General features: G+C 42.6%; 1 protein-coding gene across 1 annotated transcript in view; it reads right to left on the bottom strand.

Annotated features, from left to right (window-relative positions):
* LOC108932723 (protocadherin-15-like) overlaps nt 1-22,952 on the bottom strand; it is a 173,402-nt gene that overhangs the window by 65,410 nt on the left and 85,040 nt on the right. The window contains exons 12-20 of the mRNA XM_029250860.1: nt 18,042-18,150; nt 17,255-17,367; nt 16,092-16,298; nt 13,112-13,246; nt 11,995-12,144; nt 10,959-11,152; nt 9,587-9,719; nt 8,906-8,985; nt 7,959-8,052 (exon numbers count right to left, since the gene is read on the bottom strand). Of these exons, the coding sequence (XP_029106693.1) occupies nt 7,959-8,052; nt 8,906-8,985; nt 9,587-9,719; nt 10,959-11,152; nt 11,995-12,144; nt 13,112-13,246; nt 16,092-16,298; nt 17,255-17,367; nt 18,042-18,150 (1,215 nt within the window). The remainder of the gene's footprint in view (nt 1-7,958; nt 8,053-8,905; nt 8,986-9,586; nt 9,720-10,958; nt 11,153-11,994; nt 12,145-13,111; nt 13,247-16,091; nt 16,299-17,254; nt 17,368-18,041; nt 18,151-22,952) is intronic.

Here is a 22,952-nt window from a genome sequence, read left to right as displayed (position 1 = left end):
ACCTTTGCAGGTCTTTTTCGGTCTTCGGCTGTGGCCACAACAGGACTGCCAAGACTGTCTTTGGGTCCATAGTAACCCCATTGGATGTAAGGATGAAACCCAGGAAGTCCACAGATTCCATATGGAACTGGTACTTCTCTCACTTCTTGTACAGCTTATGTGCTGCCAGCTTTTGTAAAACCTCCCTTACTTGTGCTACATGCTCCTCATAAGACTGAGAAAAGATCAGGATGTCGTCTAAACAAACCAACGCCGATCAATTAATCATCTCTCAGAGTGATTCATTAACAAATGCCTGGAATACTGAGGAGGCCAGGCCAAAAAGCATGACCAGATACTCATAATGGCCCAGGGTGGTGTTAAAACCAGTCTTCCACTCATCCCCCTCCCGAATATGGACCAATTGTATACGCTCCTGAGGTCCAGTTTTGTGAATATCTTTGCTCTGGCAACCTGTTCAAGGGCAGAGGTGTTAAGGGGTAAGGGGTGAGGATACTCAACAGTAATCGCATTTAGTCCCTGATAGTCTATACAAGGGCGCAACCCTCCCCCATCTTTTGTTTCTACAAAGAAAAATCCAGTGGATGCCGTGAAGTAGATGGACGGAGTATCCCTGCTTCCAGCACCTCAGGTATATAAGCCTCCATAGCCTCATGTTCTGGTTGGGAGAGAGGATATACTCTTCAACTAGGGGGTGTCGTGCCAGGCAGAAGATCTATAGCGCAATCCCAAGGTCTATGAGGAGGCAATTCAGCAGCCTTGAGTTTGCTAAACACCTCCGCTAGGTCTGCATACTCCCCCGGAATCTGCAGGGGTATATTTGCATTAGAACTCTCTATGGATGTGGCACTACAAGGCACATTCAGAATGTTTTCAGTACACTGCTTTCCCCAAGAAAGCAGCTCACTGGTACTCCAAGAAATAACAGGGTCATGGGTGACTAACCATGGATATCCTAGAACAATGGGGTTGAAGGGGCATTTGACCAAAAAAAAAACCAGATCTGTTCTGTTTGGGACAGCCCCACCTGCAGAGTGACAGGTCCTGTGTGGGGTTCCATATGCCCGGACCCAATTGGTCCCCCATCTATAGTGCTAATAGCTAAGGCTTTCGAGCACAGCGTAGAGGGTAAACCCTAAGATGCAGCGATATCACTATCTATGAAGTTCCCAGTGGTACCACTGTCCACCAGAGCTTTCACTTCACGCGTCTGCGAGCCCCATGACAATGTAGCTGACAATAATGACTGAGAGGCACTGTAAGAGACACCACTCATGAGTAGGCTGGGTCGTCAGGATCCACCGGATGGTCGCACCGAACAGGAGACCTGAAGGTGGTCTGCAGCTCCACAGTATAAAGACAGATTCCGCTAGAAATGGTGCCTTCTCTCTTCTTCTGTCAGACGTTGTTTGTGGCACCAAGACTGCATATTTTTGCTTGCTCTCTGTCACACTGGGTAGCCTGATGTTCAGCGTTGGGGAATGAGGGGTGCTTCCATGCACAGCTGTAGACCTATTGGACTGACACTGGGAAAACGGAGTCTGGGGCGTATCCGTTGTGGTAACACTAACAAGGAATCGGTGATACAGAGAAGTGTGTTTTGGCACACAGTGAGAAAATTTACGTTCGCCTCCACCATCTCCGCAAGCTCACACAACACTGCTGAGGTCATGTTAGAAGGAAAATTCTTCTGTAGTGTCTGAACGGGAGTCCAACACAGACGCGTGTTGCTGTTAGGTCTGAATACGGACGAAAAGTAAAATGACCTCACGTGCTGAGTAGTTTTAGAAGTTCACAGTACAAACTGTAAAGTACTAGTGAAGGTGAAACAATGGAACGCAGGACAAAGAGACACACAGTGAATTTGTGCAAAGGTGAAAAGTAAAACGTGAATCTGTGAGTAGGACTTGAACACAGAGGCATGACAAAATACCAAACTGGAACTCTGGGCCAGGACTGGAGGACAAGAGGCAGGGGTAGACAGGATGGGCACTCGGGACTGGAACGTAAACACCTATGGAACAAACTGAGAAAACAGGGAACTACTGATCGCAAAGAGAGTACACTGGAAAATGCTGATTAAGAATCTGCAGTCTATCATCCGCTGCTTGCTCCTTTTATACCTCAGCAACTACGAGACTATGAACAGGTGCATGGGTCTGGACTAGCGGCACCGAGTGGCGCCTCCTCTGGCCAGGAAGGGTATTATCCCTGCGAGTAGTGATACTATTATGAAAAATTTAATACACACACACACACACACACACACACACACACATCTGCAGAGCCGCTTGTCCCTCACGGGGTCACGGGAAACCGGAGCCTACCCGGCAACACAGGGCGTAAGGCCGGAGGGGGAAGGGGACACACCCAGGACGGGACGCCAGTCCGTCGCAAGGCACCCCAAGCGGGACTTGAACCCCAGACCCACCAAAGAGCAGGACTGCGGTCCAACCCACTGCGCCACCGCATCCCCAAAAAATTTAATAGTGAGAAAAAATAATATATCCCTTGTATAACTCTCATGAAAATAAATATTTTGAAAAAGGAACATACATGCTTATCAGTTAAAAATAACTGAAATAACATTTGAGGTCTTCACACTCAAAACTTATTGTACATAAACTGTTTTTGCTATTAGCTGGGGGGCACGGTGGCACAGCGTAGCTGTCTCATAGCACCTGGGTGGTGTGAGAGGACTTGGATTCGATCCCTGCTCAGTCTGTGTGGAGTTTGTATGTTCTCCCTGTGTCTGTATGGGTGTGCTCCGGTTTCCTCCCACAGTCCAAAGACATGCTGTTCAGGATCCCCCATAGTTTGTGAGTTCCACTGATGTATAGATTAGTGACCCATTGTAGGTAGTGTATCTAGCAGTGTAAACCACCTTGGTGACCAAGGTGTGTGGGCTGGTAACACTAAATAGTATCCATTGTAAGTTGCTTTGGAGAAAAGTGTCTGCAAAGGGAATAAATGTAAATGTAGCTATTAGCAGCAAGGGACCTTAAATGTAACATCAATGGAATATTACATGAAGAATCATGTACATGTAGTTACATGATCTGATATCTGAAGATGGGTACCCACAGCTAAAGTAATCATGCTGTAATTACTGATCATTTCAGCCCATCTGTACATTCCAGAGGTACTAACCTGAGGCTAAAGTCACCTGGCACAGGTAACCTGAAAGTTTTCCATTGATTCCTCATGTCTCCTTGACTAAATATCTTGATTAGACAGTTTGACTGCCACGCCCATGCCATCGCGATAATCGGATGCACCTGGACCGAGCAAGATAAAAGGAAAAGACTAACCGAGAAGGACGCGGAACCTTGATTCGCCGACCCAACCAACGCCCGTGCTTGTGTCAACCTGCTCCTTGCTCTCATCCTCATCCTCGTCCCCAGTCCACAGACCGACTCCCTCTCCCATGACCCCTTCCTTCCTGTGGTTTTGATCCGTGTTTTCGTGTTTCGACCTCTCGACTGAATTCTACGACTACGATTCTGGATTGCCCATTAAACGACATTTGCCGTAAGAAGACCCACGCCTGTCCCCGACCACGGTTTCTGTCTTACCCCGCCAACTCCGGTGTGCTCCGCAATTGAGTCCGCCTCCTGTTTCCGGAAGAAATCATGGCATTGACGGAAATGGCTTAACTTCCACCTCCCCATTCCTAGTCCCACCAATAACATGCTAGTACACAAATCCATTTCTCATTGGTCCTACTGTTTTCTAAAAATGATGGCAACACATGAACTAGTTAAAAGGTAGGGGAGGCGATGTTGGTTGTGGACATGGGTATTACTTGGGTATTATCTGACATTTGTTTTGTTTGACAGCAAAACAGAGCAGCACATTTCATTTCAGGGAGAAAAGGAAGAACAACTTTGAGAGCAGAGCCAGTTAAAGGGGATTCGGATTAAATTATGGATTCAATTCAAATTTTAGGATTTGTCAGGGAAAGAGACTGCATAAATTCCCCACAAAGGCTGTGTGGAGGCCCACAATAAACTTGGTTTAAGCAGGATGCTCCTACACTGCAACGTGTAACATCATATACATTTCTATGCAACATTTCACTCAGTGTTGTGCATTGAAATGTATACATTCAACGGTACAGATAAAACCAGTAAAGGCCCACTTACATACTATTTAAGAAATTAAAAAAAAAAAAAAAAAAATACACCTTATGTGATCATTTGAAGTATGAAACAGGGACAGTTTTTCCATTTCCATTCAGTTCTGCTGATATCATATATGGGGACTTCCTGTTAAGAGAAAAGTGATAATAGTGGTATATGTGGTGCCCTTAACCTTTAGATTGACAGGGAATGTCCCTAAACACAATACTGCTGCCAGGTTTGAAGCATTTTTTTTTTTTTTTTTAAATTTTGACACTCAAGGAGTTGCACTGGGATGAGTGGGATATATTCTCGGAATCTGGACAGGTGGAAGTTCATATAATCACTAACCTTGTAATGGGAGTATACATCTTGCAAATTTCTCACATTGTATGACACCACATGCCACCACTTTCACGTACCCAAGATTCCTTTTATGATGAGAGTGGGTGTGGATTCAAAATAAAATGTTTTCTCTTTATAAAATGGAATAAAAACTGAATATTTGTGTCCCTGCAAATTTGTATAACTAGCCCAACTTTAACGGATGCATAGTGTAATTCTCTGAAAAAGCAAATATTTCACCTTAGCATTTCAATTTAACATACAGAATGATACATAATGAATAGAAGGGCTTGAAATCAATGTAAAAGATTTTGAAAGTTACACATAAACAATCAACTGAGAATGTAACATCTCAAACCAGTATGAATGCACTTACCTTTCATTTCTCATACAGTACTGACTTGGCAGTCATTAAAATATGTTCCATTCCTTCTGAGATATATATAACAATACTACAAGCAAACTCCAAGACCATCGCACAAGTGACCATCAAGTGTGGCATATACCAAGGTCATTAACTGCCCCCGCTGCTGTTCTGCATAGGCCTGAACACCCTCAGTCAGGTCATCTCAAAGAATGGATATGGATACAAGTTCAGAAGTGGAGTAACTATAAGTCACCTCCTCTACATGGATGACATAAAGCTGTATGCCAGGAGTGAAAAAGACATCGATTCACTGACCCACCTCACCCGGATACACAGCGATGACAGCGGGATGTCATTTGGACTGGATAAGTGCGGTTGAATGGTAGCAAGAAGACAGAAAGTGATCAGAACTGAAGGAGTGGATTTACCAGAAGGAAGAATTGCAGATATACAGGACAGCTACAAGTACCTGGGTATCCCACAGGTCAATGGAAACCACAACAAGGCAGCAAGGAGGTCAGCTACAACAAATACCTCCTGAGAGTAAGGCAAGTCCTGAGAAGCCAGGTCAACGGTAGGAATAAGATCCAAGCCTTCAACATGTATGCCCTACGAGTCATTAGATACCCAGCTGGAATAATAAGTTGGCCACAGGAGTAAACAGTTGCCACAGATGTCAAGACACGAAAACTCCTCACAATGCACGGAGAGTTCCACCCAAAGTCCAGCACCCTGAGACAATAAGCAAAAAGAGGGGGGCTAAGGGTTAGTGAGTGTCAGAGCCACTATTCGGGATGAAACAAGGAGCATCCAAGAGTACATCAGGAATATGTCCCCCCCAGGACAAACTGTTAAATGAGTACCTCAGGCAGTAGAAGACAGAGGGTGATGAGGAAGAAGAGGAGATGTCATGGAAGACCAAGCTCATCGACAGATAGAGAGAATAGCTAACATCCAGAAATCCTACCAGTGGCTGGAAAAGTCTGGTCTGATGGACAGCACAGAGGCTCTGATCATGGCAGCACAAGAACAGGCTCTAAGCACCGGATCCATAGAGGCTGGGGTCTACCATAGCAGGTAGGACCCAAGGTGCAGGCTGTGCAAAAATGCCCCTGAAAAAGTCCAGCACATAGTTGCAGGGTGTAAAATGCAAGCTGGGACAGCGTGCACTGAGAGGCATAACCAAGTGGCTGGGACAGTGTACAGGAACATCTGTGCAGAATACAGACTGGAAATCCCCAAGTCCAAATGGGAGACACTATCAAAGGTGGTTAAAAACAGCAGAACTAAAGTCTTGTGGGACTTCAAGTTCCAGACTGACAAGCAGTTGCTGGCCAACCAACCAGACATAGTGGTGGTCGACAAGGAGAAGAGGGAAATCATGATAGATGTAGCAATCCCAAGTGACAGCAATATCAGAAAGAAGGAGCATAAGAAAATGAGAAGTATCAACGGCTGAAGGAAGAATTGGAAGAGATGTGGAAGGTGAAGTCCAGAGTGGTCCCAGTGGTAATAAGAGCACTCGGGGCTGTGATCCCCAAACTGGGAGAGTGGCTCCAGAGGATTCCAGGAACAACATCTGAAGTCTCTGTCTAGAAGAGAGCATTTCTAGGAACAGCTAAGATACTGCACAGAACCCTCAAACTCCGAGGCCTCTGGCAGAAGACCCAAGTTTGAGGACACCTGGAGCCCCTGTGGCTGATTCACAAGACCAAGTGAAGTACCTACTGAAAGTTTACTAGAAGATGTGAATGCAGTACTACGAACAATCCCTACTGAGACCAACCAGCTGATGTACAACACAGCAACAGTGATCCTTGAGATGCTTGGATACAAGATGAATACCAAGCATAAGAAGCAGTATCCTCCATGGAAAAGAAGGCTAGAGGCCAAGATCAAGGCAGCATGAAGGGAAGTTAGCCAGCTATCAGAACTTCAGAAAGGCATGATGAACAGGAACCATCATGGAAGGACAAACCCCTACACAGTATGTACCACCGGCAGATTGAAGAAGTGGCTGATATCGAAAAATCATACCAGTGGCTGGACAAAGCTGGACTGAAAGACAGCACAGAGCCACTAATCATAGCAGCACAGGAACAAGCTCTAAGTACAAGATCAATAGAGGCTGGGGTCTACCACACCAGGCAGGACCCCAGGTGCAGGCTGTGCAAAGATGCCCCTGAGACAATCCAGCACATAACAGCAGGGTGTAAGATGCTAGCAGGCAAGGCATACATGGAACGCCATAACCAAGTGGCTGGCATAGTGTACAGGAACATCTGTGCCGAGTATGGGCTGGAAGTCCCAAGATCAAAGTGGGATATACCCTCAAGGGTGGTCGAGAATGACCAAGCTAAGATCCTGTGGTACTTCCAGATCCAGACTGACAAACTGGTAACGGCTAACCAACCGGACATAGTAGTGGTGGACAAACAGAGGAAGAAAGGCGTAGTGATAGATGTCGCCATCCCAAGCGATGGCAACATCAGAAAGAAAGAACATGAGAAGCTTGAGAAATACCAAGGACTAAGAGAGGAGCTAGAAAAGATGTGGAAGGTGAAGGCAACAGTGGTCCCTGTGGTTATCGGAACACTTGGGGCTGTGACCCCTAAGCTGGGAGAGTGGCTCCAGCAGATCCCGGGAACAACATTCGAGATCTCTGTCCAGAAGAGCGCGGTCTTAGGAACAGCTAAGATACTGCGCAGAACCCTCAAGCTCCCAGGCCTCTGGTAGAGGACCCGAGCTTGAAGGAGTAAGACCGCCCGCAAAAAGGGGGGAGTGGGGAAATTTATTTCTAATATCTATTGCAGCCTGATCTTACAAGGAACCCCCAAACTTTTTGATTTTTAGCAGTGTGAAACAAATTACATTGATGCTTACATTTTCATAAGAATAGAAAATGTGTTGTGATAAAAGGTTAAAAGTCATGACTTTATATCATCAATATATTTATTGGCAAGAAATTAACTGAACATGTGGTTGTTTAACATTATGAAATGCAAATAAAATAAACTAAAGAAGAGCATATTAAATCAGATGAGCTGGCTCTCTCCAGCCCTGCTCTACTGCAGTCATGTGATGCAAGAAAGACATTGATGGGAACCATAACAAGATGTCTTTACCCCATCAGGGTGGCCATCTGAAGCAGTGACAATCAAGGTGTACTGGTCGGTGGTTTCCCTGTCGAGGGGTTTCTCCAGAAGAAGCAGTCCTGGACTGTATGTAACAAGACACAAAAGCCCACCCCTTAACCTTAAAAAATGCTTCTGCCTGGGTCTTTGCTGCAGAACAGGTCTTTCAAAGTCCATTTAAAGTAATTCACATAATCTTATTCAGCCTTAATTAATCATGGAATGTTCAAAGACATACAGAAATTGAAGTCATATTGAAGAAGAAAAAAAATCAATTAATATGGAAACACGTCCAAGCAGTGATTACATAGAACACAACACCAAATTCAAACAATTTGAAATTACTGAAATATCATTTTTACAAAGTAGGGGGGTGCGGTGGAGCAGTGGGTTTGGCTAGGTCCTGCTTTGTGGTGGGTCTGGGGTTCGAGTCCTGCCTGGGGTGCCTTGTGGCGGACTGGAATCCTGTCCTGGGTGTGTCCCCTTCCCCTCCAGCCTTGCGCCCTGTGCTGCCGGGTTAGGCTCCGGGTTGCCGCGACCCCACTCGGGACAAGCAGTTTCAGACTCTGTGTGTGTGTGTGTGTGTGTGTGTGTGTGTGTGTGTGTGTTTTTACAAAGAGTATGCAGGTACCATACTTCAGGATACAACAGCAAGAGATGGGATTTGTCTGTCTTTCTGTCTTTCACATCTAAAAACAGATAGACTATCCACGGTGCTAATTGGTGACCTTCTAGAAAGCACAAAATGGCTAATATCTGAGTAGCTTTAGATGCTCTGTGAATGTATTCTGTACACCTATTTGTAAATAAACCAAAAAACATAAAATTTTTAAGACCATCACCTCATACTTATCCTCTTTCAAACTGTTTGATGTGTGATTTGGAGAAGCATCTGTAAATTCTGCTAATTTACATTGAAAAATAATAAAATAGCTTACATTCTTGAAAGATTAAAAACATTTTCAGGATCACCACTTATGATACGGTAGGTGATGGGATCCCTTTCCCGGTCTGTTGCCTGCAAAAAAAGAAAAAGACACATATTACACCGGTTTTCCACATATGTGAGCTTGATATTGGCTTTCTTATACTTTATGTAAATATGTAAATGTATATGTATGTAAAAGTATTTCTGCTTAATAATTATATATTTTCTATATGTCATATTAGTGTGTAAGTAAAAAATATATTGCAATTAAATGATACTGTATGTTTATACATGACACTGCACTGTCAAAGATACATTCTACTGTGTAAAATTTTTAAGCTTCATAAAAAGAATCACTTGACAATACTTAACTTGATACATCAACAAAATGTAAATATGACCATATATATGCGAATCTATGTCCTCAATGGAAGGGATGGATGACTGATTCAATACACCATACCAAATTATTGTTACCAATCAAACATTTTCCCCTTTCACAAAAGCTAAGACTAGGAATGCAGTTAATGAGAATTACTAAGACCAAGGTTAGTGTATGCATCCTTTTTGATGCCAATTTATTCATCTTAGTCAACAATACAATTTATGTAATTTTCAAAGATCTTGCTGCTTTGAGATGCCTAAAACCAGCCATCAACAAATAGCCTGGTGGCCTTGGCTGCTTGCTCACCTGCAAGTTGAGCAGAATGGCCCCAATCCTCATAGCCTCAGTGACTTCTAAGTTGTATATGAAGAGAGGGAAGAGGGGTGGGCTCTGGTTGTTGGGTGGAAGAACTTCAATGTAGACTGTGGTGATAGAGCTCCTGCAATTAAAACATATCATTGCAGTGACACAGGAGAAATCAATCCGTCATAACGACAAAACTTCTTCTGAAGTGATAAATACAAAAAGCAGTAAGAAAAACCTTTGTGAAGTGGATTGCAAAACCTTGAAAATCTAACATTTTTCTTAGAGACTCCTTGTGTTTTCATTTTATACATATCTCATAAACACTTAAACAACGACATTGAATAAAGGCATTTATCCAGGTCATATAAAGCAGTTTTAATGGACTTCCTTAGCTGTGGAGATTCAATTGTGTCAGACGTTTACAAATTGTCTCTGATGTGAAGTATTTTGGTGACAAATTATCTTTATTAAATCTTGTTTTTCTTTTCTGAGCTGAGAATTTGAGAAGTAGTAAAAGGAGCACTAAGAGAACAAGACAATCAAGAAGAGGGCATTTGGATGAGGAGTTCTGTTATTTATTACAGCTACTGAGGAACAGTCAGTGCACAGTTTTGCAAAGTCTTTTAAAGTGTGCGCTGTCAGTGTGTGACACAACATAATTCAACCTGAAAATCTCAAATGCAGAACAGTGAAGTCCAAGCTTACTATCTTTCATGAAACCCTTGTCTAAATATGACAAGGGTTTTATGACAGATAAAAACCTTAACAAAAAAGTATCATTTAGTGGTGTCATTCTGTGATTACTCAAACACAAGGTCCATGCATTGTCCTTTCTGACATTAACAACACAACGGAAGAGGATATTGTCCATTTGCACATGAAGATATAACACAAGTTTTATATAAAATGGATAAAAAACTACAAGAGGTAGACTAAATGGGACACCAAGAATTGTTAGGAAGTTATTCTAAATAGCATTTTATTTACATTTGAAACAAGTGTAATGCTACATTTAGTAATATCATTAAATGTAATCTCTATAAATAGAGGATTTTGCCACTTGGCCTATGAATTTATATATTTATACAGCTTGACATGACAATTTTAGTACCTTGTTTAGCGATAAGATGTCCCTCCTGTGATATTCAGGAGTTTTAAATTGTTAGGTTGAATATGTTTGTTCTAAACTCCTAGACTACTTGCTGCCACTTGTGAGACTGTTCAAACCATATGTAATGTCTGTCAGCAGCTATACTAACACTGGGGTAAAGGTGAAAACAAATTTTCATGCAAACCATCCTTGAAATTAAAGTGACTGTCTCACCAAGCCGTCTGAGCTCAATCAGCATCATTTGACTCCTAACTGATTCACCTTTTCTGTGGCTCAGGTGCATTGTCTGATGCCTTGATGGTAAGCGTGTAGGAGTGGCCCACAGTAAGCCTGACCCCAGGAGCTATGGTGATCAAGCCAGAATGGTTATCAATTTTGAAGTCTCCCTGATGGCCAGCCAGGACCTCATATGTTATCAGTCCATTAAGGCCTTCATCTGCATCACGAGCTGTGACCTGACCGCAAAGAAAATTTGTTATTTGTCCAATACATCCTTTTTAAATTTGTAAATGATTTACAGCTCAGTGACATGTCAAAGTACAATAGGTATATCTCCACTGTACATACAATACAATACTGTACATTATTAAATTGTATGTTGCATCCAAATTGAAAATTACCTCCATCATAGAACAACAACAACAACAACAACAACAACAATAATAATAATAATAATAATAATTATTATTATTATTATTATTATTATTATTATTATTATTATTCAGCATCAATATCAAATAATAAATTTACAGATAAAATTAATTAAAAAATCAAATGTACCCGATACCTATCTGGGCATATAACAAAATGTAGGTACAGTTAATATACCAATGTATATTAACTGTACCCACATTTTCTTATATGCCCAGTCTCTGCATAAAAAATTCAATGTATGGCTAGTACAGTAAAATTTTACTGCTTGTCTGGAGATCGGGCACATTAATTAATTATTTGACTTGCACCATCAATATATTACAAGTCAGTTATAGGTGAGACTAAACACATCAGTTGACATATATGAAATTACTGATTTTTGCATATTGATTTTTCAAGCATGGTAGATGATGGTTATGTTCAAATTATATAACAAGGGATATCTTTGACATCTCCCGAATGATCCAAATCAAATATATAAAATATCCTGTAGAACATTAATCCAAACTAAACTTTTTATAAAACCTCTCATTTTCAGAGACAGATCATTAATAAAGGACTTGGCTAATTCAGTGAAGGAATTAGAGGCTGCATTAATTAGCAGAGGACTGCTTTAGAAGACTAGATGTAAATTATTCATTACCTGTAATACTGGATCCCCAGGTTTCATGTTGGTGTAAACACTGACACTGTAGGAGACGTTAGCAAATATGGGAGTGTTATCGTTAGCATCAACCACTATGATGTTAACTCTCACTGCAGTGCTTTCCTGGACTCCATCAGAGGCCACCATCTTTGTAGAAAAATACAAATGTAAAGAAATAATTATTTTAACATCTGTGAAATACATTTTATAAGCGGTACAGTCACAGAACACTGCAGTATATATAAAGCAACGAGCTTACAGAGCAAAAATGAATAATATATAATGTGATTTTCAGGTCTTTGGAACATTACTTTAGATTCCCAAAACTAAAGATGAACTTGGGTATGCCTTTAAATTTAAGTAATAAAAATCATTAATACCCAAGAAAGTCAAAGAAGTTTTGTGTTAGTGCTTGTGGTAAGCAACCTCATGTAAACTTATATAGAAGTTAGATTTAAAACTTTCTTCAACATTACTAAAACATGTTATTGGTGGGTAAAAATGCCCTCTGCAACTAAAGAACAAAGCTCAGCTTTGGGGGGAAAAAATGGATATGCTATACCATATATAGTAATAGCTGGTGTAACATCATGTGCATAAGAGTGAAGGTAATGAGTGAGTGAAGAGAGAAGCACTAATGTTGGCAGCATTGCAATACAGCTGCTACAGAGAAAGGAAAAGATACAGAAAGAGAAAGAGAGAGAGAAACTTGTTTCTAATATACATTATGTGCATGTACTCTATAGATAGATTTCTACACATTTTATGACCTCATGTCCGATGGAAAAAGAATCTCAGAAAACAAGTATGAGAATAACATCACAAATATGTCCTTCTGTTCATCACAGTAACTCTAAACTGGTCCCTATTAGTGTTCTACTATGCTTTTTCACAAGCACTTTCCAGATATCCGGTTGTGAATTCATCAAAAAGGGCCCACTGAGTTTGTCAAGGGCAAAAAACTGAGATTTCCTTCACAAGATGCCAAAAATGACTTTTCAATAATGTTTCTTTTGTGTGAATAATGAGAACCTTGAACTGCTCTTCAGGATAAAAAGCGAAGAAAACAAACATAAGAGAAACAGAAAATACTGGAAGAACTGGAGGTTCTTACCGTAAATGTATAGGACATCTGTACCTCCCTGTCCACAGGTGCCAATAGGGTCAAGTAGCGTATGATTCCAGAAAGTGTGATTCTGAAGACTGTATTGTAGTTATTCAAGGAAATCTTTAACATGGGATCTTTTGTCTTAAAGCAAAACATAGAGGAAAAACCAGTTACACTGTGCATTGCAGTCTGGATTCAAAAGGAAATCATGCTCTTGTCTCCACCCAAAAGATTCAATGCTTCTGCAGGGAAAAGAAAGCTTCCAAGATTACAAGTGCATGCCATTGAAATAAAGGCAGGCTAATCATAAATAAAATCTAAAGAATCCCATCAAATTGTTTTGTTTGCTCTTTTGTTTTATAGCTAAATTTAATAAGGAGCTTTTATATGAAAGTTTGCACTGTTGGCAAAGTCCTGCCTTGCCTTCAAGGCTAGAGTAAGCATTATACAGAACAGTGAAAATTCTGACCATGCAACATTAATCATGTTACAAACAAGTGTAATTTCAAATATTGTTTTTTTTTCCTTACATATTGTCCCTCTAAGTCAGTGGAAGACAATATTTAAAAATGCTAAATACTATGACCATAAACTGTCCATGTTGTCAGCTCAGCACCTTCTGCTACAGCTGCCAGAGAGGTTCAAACTTTGTAGCATTTGAACTTATAATCCAGTGCACTTCCAAAAATATAAATTAAAAATGAATTAATAAGGTTTAAAAATCAAGAAAAATGAAGGCAAAAAAAAAAGGGAAAAAAATTACAAAATGTATACATATACAACTAACTAATTCATGACAGATTGATTCTAGAGGATGCAGAAAATTTTACATTTTTATTAGTGTTCATTAAAGCACTACTGAGTGTTACCAGTGTTTACTGTAACTTCATCGTGTTGAAATTTGGAGACATTCTAAGGTGTGTTGTCACCACAGGATACATGTAGTCACATAATATTGTATTGTTCTTGCCTATTGAAAAACCATGCAGAGCGTTCATTAGACCCAATGACTGCCATAAGATGGCTTGCCCATAGCATTACAGATCCGACACCATAACAATTGCCAGAAAACTGTGGCAAGAGGGAATCCTTTGATTAACCCATCCGGATAGAATAAAAAACTAAAAGAGTATTCGGGCCTTTGTGCACATTCCTACAGGTTATGAATTTTTGTGCTAAAATTCACAATTAATTTTTTGTTTTGTCACTATTGGGTTACAAGCATCAGTTCATTTCTGTGACTATTTCAAGATGATGGTTTTGCTGTATTTAGTGACTATTCTCTCCAGTGACAGTCTATCCTTGTTGGTTACCTTTGACTCTGAATCACTGCTCCTCTTTAATCACACAGTTTTTCCTTGTTTGCTGTGTACTGCCAAAACTTTGCAGAGTTTAACACTGGCTGTCAGAACTAGACCTGCAGACCTGTGTTATGAAATACTTAAAGATGTGGATATACTGTGTTCCTTTACAAATTATGTGAAAATTCTAATTAAACTGCTAGTTAAACCTCTTGACATTTCAGACATACTGATATTTTGCATTGACTCAGTGACTCACTCATGTAACTGTAACTGTTTTTAATGTAGCTTTTCTAATATTTCATCCACCCCTGTAAGCAATGGCCATTTTTTGATACATCAACACAGCAGTGCACTTTCCAAAGCTGAGCATTGCACTCTTCATATCAAATCCTAAATATGGTATTACTGTTTATAGAAAAAAGAAACCATGAAATATGCTTGCAATTTAACATTTGACATATATTCATGAAAACAAACAAGCAGATAGATAGATAGATATCCTGTAATTTTGTGGCAAGACATTAATAGAACAAAATATAAAATCACAAAGAAGAAAGGATGACACCTTCACACAGCTAATTTCTAATCCCTTATACCTACAGGTGTAGCATTTTGTGCCAGCTAAAGGAGACAAAAGACAGAAGTCACATTGTTGAAAGACATTAAAAATTTGGAAGATTATCTTCAAAAAATAGTTGTGTTTCATAACAGCAGCAGAAAATCTACCCATAACTTTACTATGGGAAAAAAAATGGAAATTAGATACAGATTTATATACTACTTGCTATACCATTGCTAATCGTGATAATTCTAATCAAAGTGGATTAAAAAATTTCGAAGGGAAAACTCAAATTACAATTTATGAAAATGGTTATCATTGTGAAAATGATGTACTACTGATTTAGTAATGATTTATAAAACAGTAATAGTAGAAATTTAAGCAACTATGAGGTGTTCTTCATTGTTCAGGTTACACAGTCAGACAGCAGAATGAAATTGTATCTTTTACCACTGATTTCAAAGGGAGGAAGTGAATAAACAGATGGCTACAATGCAGCCGACATGTGCAGTTACTACAACTAAATGTAATAAATTAGACTAGAACAACTAGAAATAGCTACATTTATATTGAAAATGAGAAGCAAAGTGCACTTCTCCTTTAAACTTTACTTTAGATAGGTAATAATGAACACAGAAGTGCACTTGAAATGATCCTACGTAGTCTCTACTTGGATATAACACAAGGACAATTTAAAGGACGCTATATAAAAGTTAATTCATTACAGTCATCTATTCTGTAGCAATATAGATGGTATGTATTTCCTTCTTTCTGACTGTTCAGCCAAAATATAAATATTTCCTCAAGAAAAACAAACAAGAGGGGGGTGCTGTGGTGCAGTGGGTTTGGCCAGGCCCTCCCCTCCAGTGGGTCTGGGGCTCAAGTCCTGCTTGGAGTGCCCTGTGGCAGACTGGCATCCTGCCCTGGATGTGTCCCCTCCCCCCGAGTCCTGCGCCCTGCATCGCCAGGTTGGGCTATGGCTCACCATGACCCCACTCAGGACAAGCAGCTTCAGACAACGTGTGTCTGTGTCTCTGTGTGTGCCTAACTGTCTTCGCACTGACTAGAAGTGATTTCTGGAACCAGAACCTTAGTATTGCCTGACAAAACTGGACATTTGTACCTCCTCAATGTCATTATCCAGAGCGATGATGCTGAGGGGAGCAGTGAAATTGGCGTTGCTAGAGATGGTGGTGCCCACTGCTGCAGATTCACTAATGAAGCCTTGATAAGTAGACACTTGAAAGTACGGGGCCTGATTATTTTCATCGAGAACCTCAATGTGCAAACTAGCAAAGGCAGGTAGGGGGTGTCCATTGTCTTGCTCTGCCTAGAAAGAAAGAAAGGAGGAAAACACTGTGAATAAAGTGAATAAAATAAATGCCCTACTTTACAGAGCACATGTAATTGGATTACTTGAAATAAATAATTATATAATCATTAGACAGATTAAATCAATAAAAATTAAATAGAAGAAAAAGACAAAGAATCAATAAAGACTTGTTTTAGAGCAGATAAAGTATGAGAGGTTTCTTCTCTTTACAAGAAGTCAAATAATTGTTGAATGGGTGATGCATATTTCAAAATGTCTGTAAAGGTGCAAGAGGGGATGCTGTGGTGCAGCAGATTTGGCCTGTGCCTGCTCACTGGTGGGTCTAGGGTTTGAGTCCTGCTTGGGGTACCTCGTGACAGACTGGCATCCCATCCTGGGTGTGTCCCCTCCCCCTCCAGCCCTGCACCCTGTGTTGCTGGGTTAGGCTCCTGATTGCTGTGACCCCTCTCGGAACAAGTGGTTCCAGTCTGTGAGTGTGTGCATGTGTGTTTGTGTATTTTGATTATTTTAACAATCTTAATCCCTTTTACTGTTAAGAGTCAGATTATTTTCAAAGTCTCAGTTCTTTGGAGAGGGCATAAAAAAACACTTCAGCAGTTATCATGGCTATCACTAGGTATGACTGGTTTATCCATACAGATGCCTGGCCATTCATCACCTAAAATATATACCTTTCAAGTCTTATCACATCATGTCATATCATCTCTTGTCACAGCTGTCTGGAATACCACATTTCCCTCTGGCAGATTTTACAGCAGAATCTACACAAAAAAAATTTCTAATGCAGCTAGATAAATAACTTATGGATTTGAGATAATAAACACTGTATTTATATATATTTACTGACCAAAAAATTGTTCAACAAACCGTTTAAATTTGCATTTAGGCTTATAAACAGAGTAACACTATGAAACCAGTTAATTTGAATTCGGAATATAAATTTGCATAGTTACCTTGATCACCAAGTCAAATGTTTGATACAGATCCCTGTTGATTGGTTTCAGAAGCCTCATTTCAGCTGTTGTCTGATTTAGCACAAAGTATTCTATATATGTCAGTGGTTGACCTAAAATTGAAAGAAAAACAGTTTAGTCAATCTGTGTCTATCTGATAGTCCAGTGATTCTTAACTAGGGATAAGTAAACCGCAAGGTACAAAAGAGGGTACCTCAGGGGCTATGTCCAATATGGCACATTTTAAATTAGTTAATTTTTAATAAAATATTTACTTATTAGTTGCAAAATCACTGAAATTTTCTTTGCTATTTGTATAAAAGTTTGGACTGAAAAAATGTACACTTAAATAATAGGATTTTTCAGCATGTATACACATATTGAGTTCCTGAGCACCTGGCTGACTCCTTGATGAGTACGTCATCCAAAAAGGTTGAGAACCACTGCAACAGCCGAATATATAATGTGAACTTAAACGCAGGCAGTGATAAAAGGTCAATAAAATGAAGCTGCAGAATATTTGATTTGCGGCTTGTATTTTATAATAAGTGTTCGAAGTGTTATCAAGTTGTATCGATTTGTGTCGACCTGCTTGAAACCTCTCTACAGAAGGTCATGCTACTGTGGTTGTGAGGGCTGTCAATGCATCTGACTAACCCCTGGCATTGTACAATACTTGAACAGGATTACTCATTTAATGCTGCTTTCACCATGACTTGTTCCTTTACACAGCTGAGTTGAGAGTCGAGACTTATTACAAGAGGCAGCAAGCTTGACAGGTACCTACCAGTGAGGATGGAGAAAAGAATTCCAGGCCGATCTGATGGGGGTTGTATATTTCGATCTTGATCAACAGCTCGGATTACAGGGGTGACATTGACTGGATTAATTTTACTCTGAAATGAAAGTGTTTGGTTTTTAAAGGTTATGCTTAATTCCCAAAATCAGACAGGGCAGCTGCGCCTTCAGTTTTCCAGTTATGATATAATGTTCTAGAATGAAAAGCATGCACACTCAATAATGCCATTTCCAGATGACTGCATTAAATAAATAGAAATGTAAAGATACTTCCATTGTTACTGCTACAATGTATGACAAATAAAACATACCTACAAAGAGACACAGTTTTACTTTAAAAACTGTTGTAATATAAACCCATGATTTATTTTCATGTGTCTGAATAAACTTGTCTGCGCTAAAAAATAGAAATGTCTTTTGGTAGACTTGAGTTTGCACTCCCATCTTTTCTTCAATTTTGTTCCAACTAATGAAACTATGTGCATATATTTCTGCATTCCTTCAGTCAAAGCTGTGCTGCAAATGTATACAGTATGCTATGACTTCAGTTGACAAGAGATGCTATTTAAAAGTAACAACATGATTAAAACTGCATTATTAATTACTAAAATCTTGTTAATATCAATTGTCCTTAAAGTTGTGTAAGTAAGTTGTGCTCAGTCACTACTATAAGTCTAAGTGATGTGGTGCACCTATAATTTTGTGGCTTACTAGTTGACACTGATGTAGGTTATTTATTTTTAAAGGACTTATTTGTGGCCACAAGATTACATGTAAACGGGAACAGGGAAGGTTTATGTCTATGCCACACTTTGTAGCACACAAAGAATAAGGCATGAAGCACAAACCTTGCTTCCTTGAATAATCTGTTTATTTTCATTTGTATATGGTGCATCATAGGTATAAATCAGGTTTACATATAAAGAAATATGCACATTTTTACACAGATTTTTTTCTATTGAAAAACAAAGTATCAAATCCAGAGCGTCTCAGACTAAAGACATGCCCCAAAATCAGTAAGTAGAGTTTAAAGTGGAACCTTTTGTGGTTAAAAAAAGTCTTAGCCAATCAATGACTACATTTATGTGCTTAATTTGTTTAGCTGCTTTGCATGTGACACAGAGGATAATTTGTTCCTGCTAGCCGAAAGGCATTGTGTCTAAAAATGTCACCTTCATCGAGTCATAGATGTTTGTGGGTAGTAAGGTAGGTAAGGGGTATAAATGATTATATAACTGCAGGTAGCCTTACAATATAAGTTGCTCTATAGAAAAGCGTCAATTAAATCATCCATCCATCCATCCATCCATCTTCCTCCGCTTTATCCGGGGCCGGGTCGCGGGGGCAGCAGTCCGAGCAGAGTCCTCCAGACTTCCCTCTCCCCGCACACCTCCTCCAGTTCCTCTGGGGGAACCCCAAGGCGTTCCCAGGCCAGCCGGGAGACATAGTCTCTCCAACGTGTCCTGGGTCTGCCCCGAGGCCTCCTCCCAGTGGGACAAGCCCGGAACACCTCCCCAGGGAGGCGTCCAGGAGGCATCCGGAACAGATGCCCGAGCCACCTCAACTGGCTCCTCTCGATGCAGAGGAGCAGCGGCTCTACTCCGAGCTCCTCCCGGGTGGCTGAGCTCCTCACCCTATCCCTAAGGGTGCGCCCAGCCACTCTGCGGAGGAAACTCATTTCTGCCGCTTGTATCCGCGATCTCATTCTTTCGGTCATGATCCAGAGTTCATGACCATAGGTGAGGGTAGGAACGTAGATCGACCGGTAAATTGAGAGCTTCGCCTTACGACTCAGCTCCCTCTTCACCACAACAGACCGGTACAATGACCGCATTACTGCGGACGCCGCACCGATCCGTCTGTCGACCTGCCGCTCCATTTTGCCCTCACTCGTGAACAAGACCCCGAGATACTTAAACTCCTCCACTTGAGGGAGCAACTCCCCCCTAACCCGGAGGGGGCAATCCACCTTTTTCCGACTGAGAACCATGGCCTCGGATTTGGAGGTGCTGATTCTCATCCCCGCCGCTTCGCACTCGGCTGCAAACCTCCCCAGTGCACGCTGCAAGTCTTGACTTGATGAAGCCAACAGGACCACATCATCCGCAAAAAGCAGAGACGAGATCTCGCGGCCACCAAAACAGACACCCTCCGTTCCCTGACTGCACCTAGAAATTCTGTCCATAAAGATAATGAACAGAATCAGTGACAAAGGGCAGCCCTGGTGGAGTCCAACATGCACCGGGAACAGGTCTGACTTACTGCCGGCAATGCGAACCAAGCTCCTACTCCGGTCATACAGGGAACGAACAGCCCGTAGCAACGAGCCCCGAACCCCATAATCCCGAAGTACCCCCCACAGGATGCCACAAGGGACACGGTCGAATGCCTTCTCCAGGTCCACAAAACACATGTGGACTGGTTGGGCAAACTCTCACGAACCCTCCAGCACCCTAGTGAGGGTATAGAGCTGGTCCAGTGTTCCACGGCCAGGGCGAAAACCGCATTGCTCCTCCTGAATCCGAGGTTCGACTATCGGTCGGATTCTCCTTTCCAGTACCCTAGCATAGACTTTCCCAGGGAGGCTAAGGAGTGTGATCCCCCTGTAGTTGGAACACAATCTCCGGTCCCCCTTCTTAAAAAGAGGGACCACCACCCCGGTCTGCCAGTCCAGAGGCACCGTTCCCGAACTCCACGCGATGCTGCAGAGGCGTGTCAGCCAAGACAGCCCCACAACATCCAGAGACTTGAGAAACTCGGGGCGGATCTCATCCACCCCCGGAGCCTTGCCACCGAGGAGTTTTTTGACTACCTCAGCAACTTCAGCCAGGGTAATGGACGAGTCCCCCTCCAAGTCCCCAGCCTCCGCTTCCTCTACGGAAGGCGTGTCGGAGGGATTGAGGAGATCCTCAAAGTACTCCTTCCACTGCCCGAGAACATCCTCAGCTGAGGTCAGCAGCGCACCACTTCCACTGTAAACAGTGTTCGTGGAACACCGCTTCCCCCCTCTGAGTCGCTGGACGGTTTGGCAGAATCTCTTTGAGGCCGACCGAAAGTCTTCCTCCATGGCCTCACCGAACTCCTCCCAAGCCCGAGTTTTTGCCGCGGCGACTGCCAGGGCCGCGCTCCGTTTGGCCCGTCGGTACCTGTCAGCTGCTTCAGGAGTCCCATGAGCCAGCCAGGCCCGATAGAACTCCTTCTTCAGCTTGACGGCATCCCTTACTTCCGGTGTCCACCACCGTGTTCGGGGATTGCCGCCGCAACAGGCGCCGGAGACCTTATGGCCGCAGCCCCGAACCGCCGCCCCGACAATGGAGGCGCGGAACATAGTCCATTCAGACTCAATGTCCCCCACCTCCCTCGGGACCTGGTTGAAGCTCTGTCGGAGGTGGGAGTTGAAGACCTCTCTGACAGGGGCCTCCGCCAAACGTTCCCAACAGACCCTCACTATGCGTTTGGGCCTGCCAGGTCTGTCCAGCTTTTTCCCCTGCCATCGAATCTAACTCATCACCAGGTGGTGATCAGTTGACAGCTCAGCCCCTCTCTTCACCCGAGTGTCCAAAACATATGGCCGAAGGTCAGAAGAAACGACTACAAAGTCGATCATCGACCTCCGACCTAGGGTGTCCTGGTGCCAAGTGCACTGATGGACACCCTTATGCATGAACATGGTGTTCGTTATGGATAAACCGCGACTAGCACAGAAATCCAATAACAACTCACCGCTCGGGTTCAGATCAGGGAGGCCGTTCCTCCCAATCACGCCCCTCCAGGTATCACTGTCGCTGCCCACGTGGGCGTTAAAGTCCCCCAGTAGAACGACAGAGTCCCCAGTGGGAGCGCTTTCCAGCACGCCCCCCAGGGACTCTAAAAAGGCTGGGTACTCTACACTGCCGCTAGGCGCATAAGCACAAACGACAGTGAGAGACCGTTCCCTGACCCGAAGGCGTAGGGAGACGACCCTCTCATTCACCGGGGTAGACTCCAACACATGGCGGCTGAACTGGGGGGCTATTAATAAGCCCACACCAGCCCGCCGCCTCTCACCTTGGGCAACGCCAGAATAGTGGAGAGTCCACCCCCGATCGAGGAGAGTGGTTCCAGAACCCAAGCTGTGAGTGGAAGTGAGCCCGACTATATCTAGACGGTATCTCTCGACTTCCCGCACCAGCTCAGGCTCCTTCCCCGCCAGTGAGGTGACATTCCAAGTCCCAAAAACCAGAGTTGGCGCCCGAGGTTTGGGTCGGCCGGGCACTCGGCCCCGACCACCGCCCAAATCACAATGCACCGGCCCCTTACTGTCTCTTCGGCAGGTGGTGAGCCCACTGAAGAGCGGCTCCACGTCATGGCTTCGGGCTGAGCCCGGCCAGGCCCCGTGGGCATAGACGTGGCCACCAGGCGCTCGCATGCGAGCCCCCCCCCCCAGGCCTGGCTCCAGGGTGGGGCCCCGGTGACCCCATACCGGGCGGGGTAAACGAAAGCCTTGATTTTTCCGTCATAAGGGGTTTTTGAACCGCGCTTTGTCTCGTCTGTCATCCAGGACCTGTCTGCGATGGGAGACCCTACCAGGGGCATATAGCCCCAGACAACATAGCTCCTGGACTCATTCAGGCACTCAAACCCCTCCACCACGGTAAGGTGACGGTTCACGGAGGAGCAATTAAATCAACAGACGTAATTTAAATTTGCCAGCTCAGATGCAGGCCTACATGCCTTCCTGGCATTACTCCCTCCACAAGTGAAACCAGAATGGACCATTCTCACAGTAGAGATATTTTTTAATATTCATTTTAATTTTGTTTGTATATTACAATAATTACTACATGTCTTTTTTTCAATTTATAACTCATGAAAGTAACTTTTAATAACTTATTTTACTAAACTGCTACTATACTACAAT

This window comes from Scleropages formosus, chromosome 4, assembly GCF_900964775.1.
Source record: "Scleropages formosus chromosome 4, fSclFor1.1, whole genome shotgun sequence".
In the NCBI taxonomy this organism is placed as follows: Eukaryota; Metazoa; Chordata; class Actinopteri; order Osteoglossiformes; family Osteoglossidae; genus Scleropages; species Scleropages formosus.
Note: the sequence above shows the minus strand (reverse complement) of the source record. Positions and strands in the feature narration are given on the sequence as shown.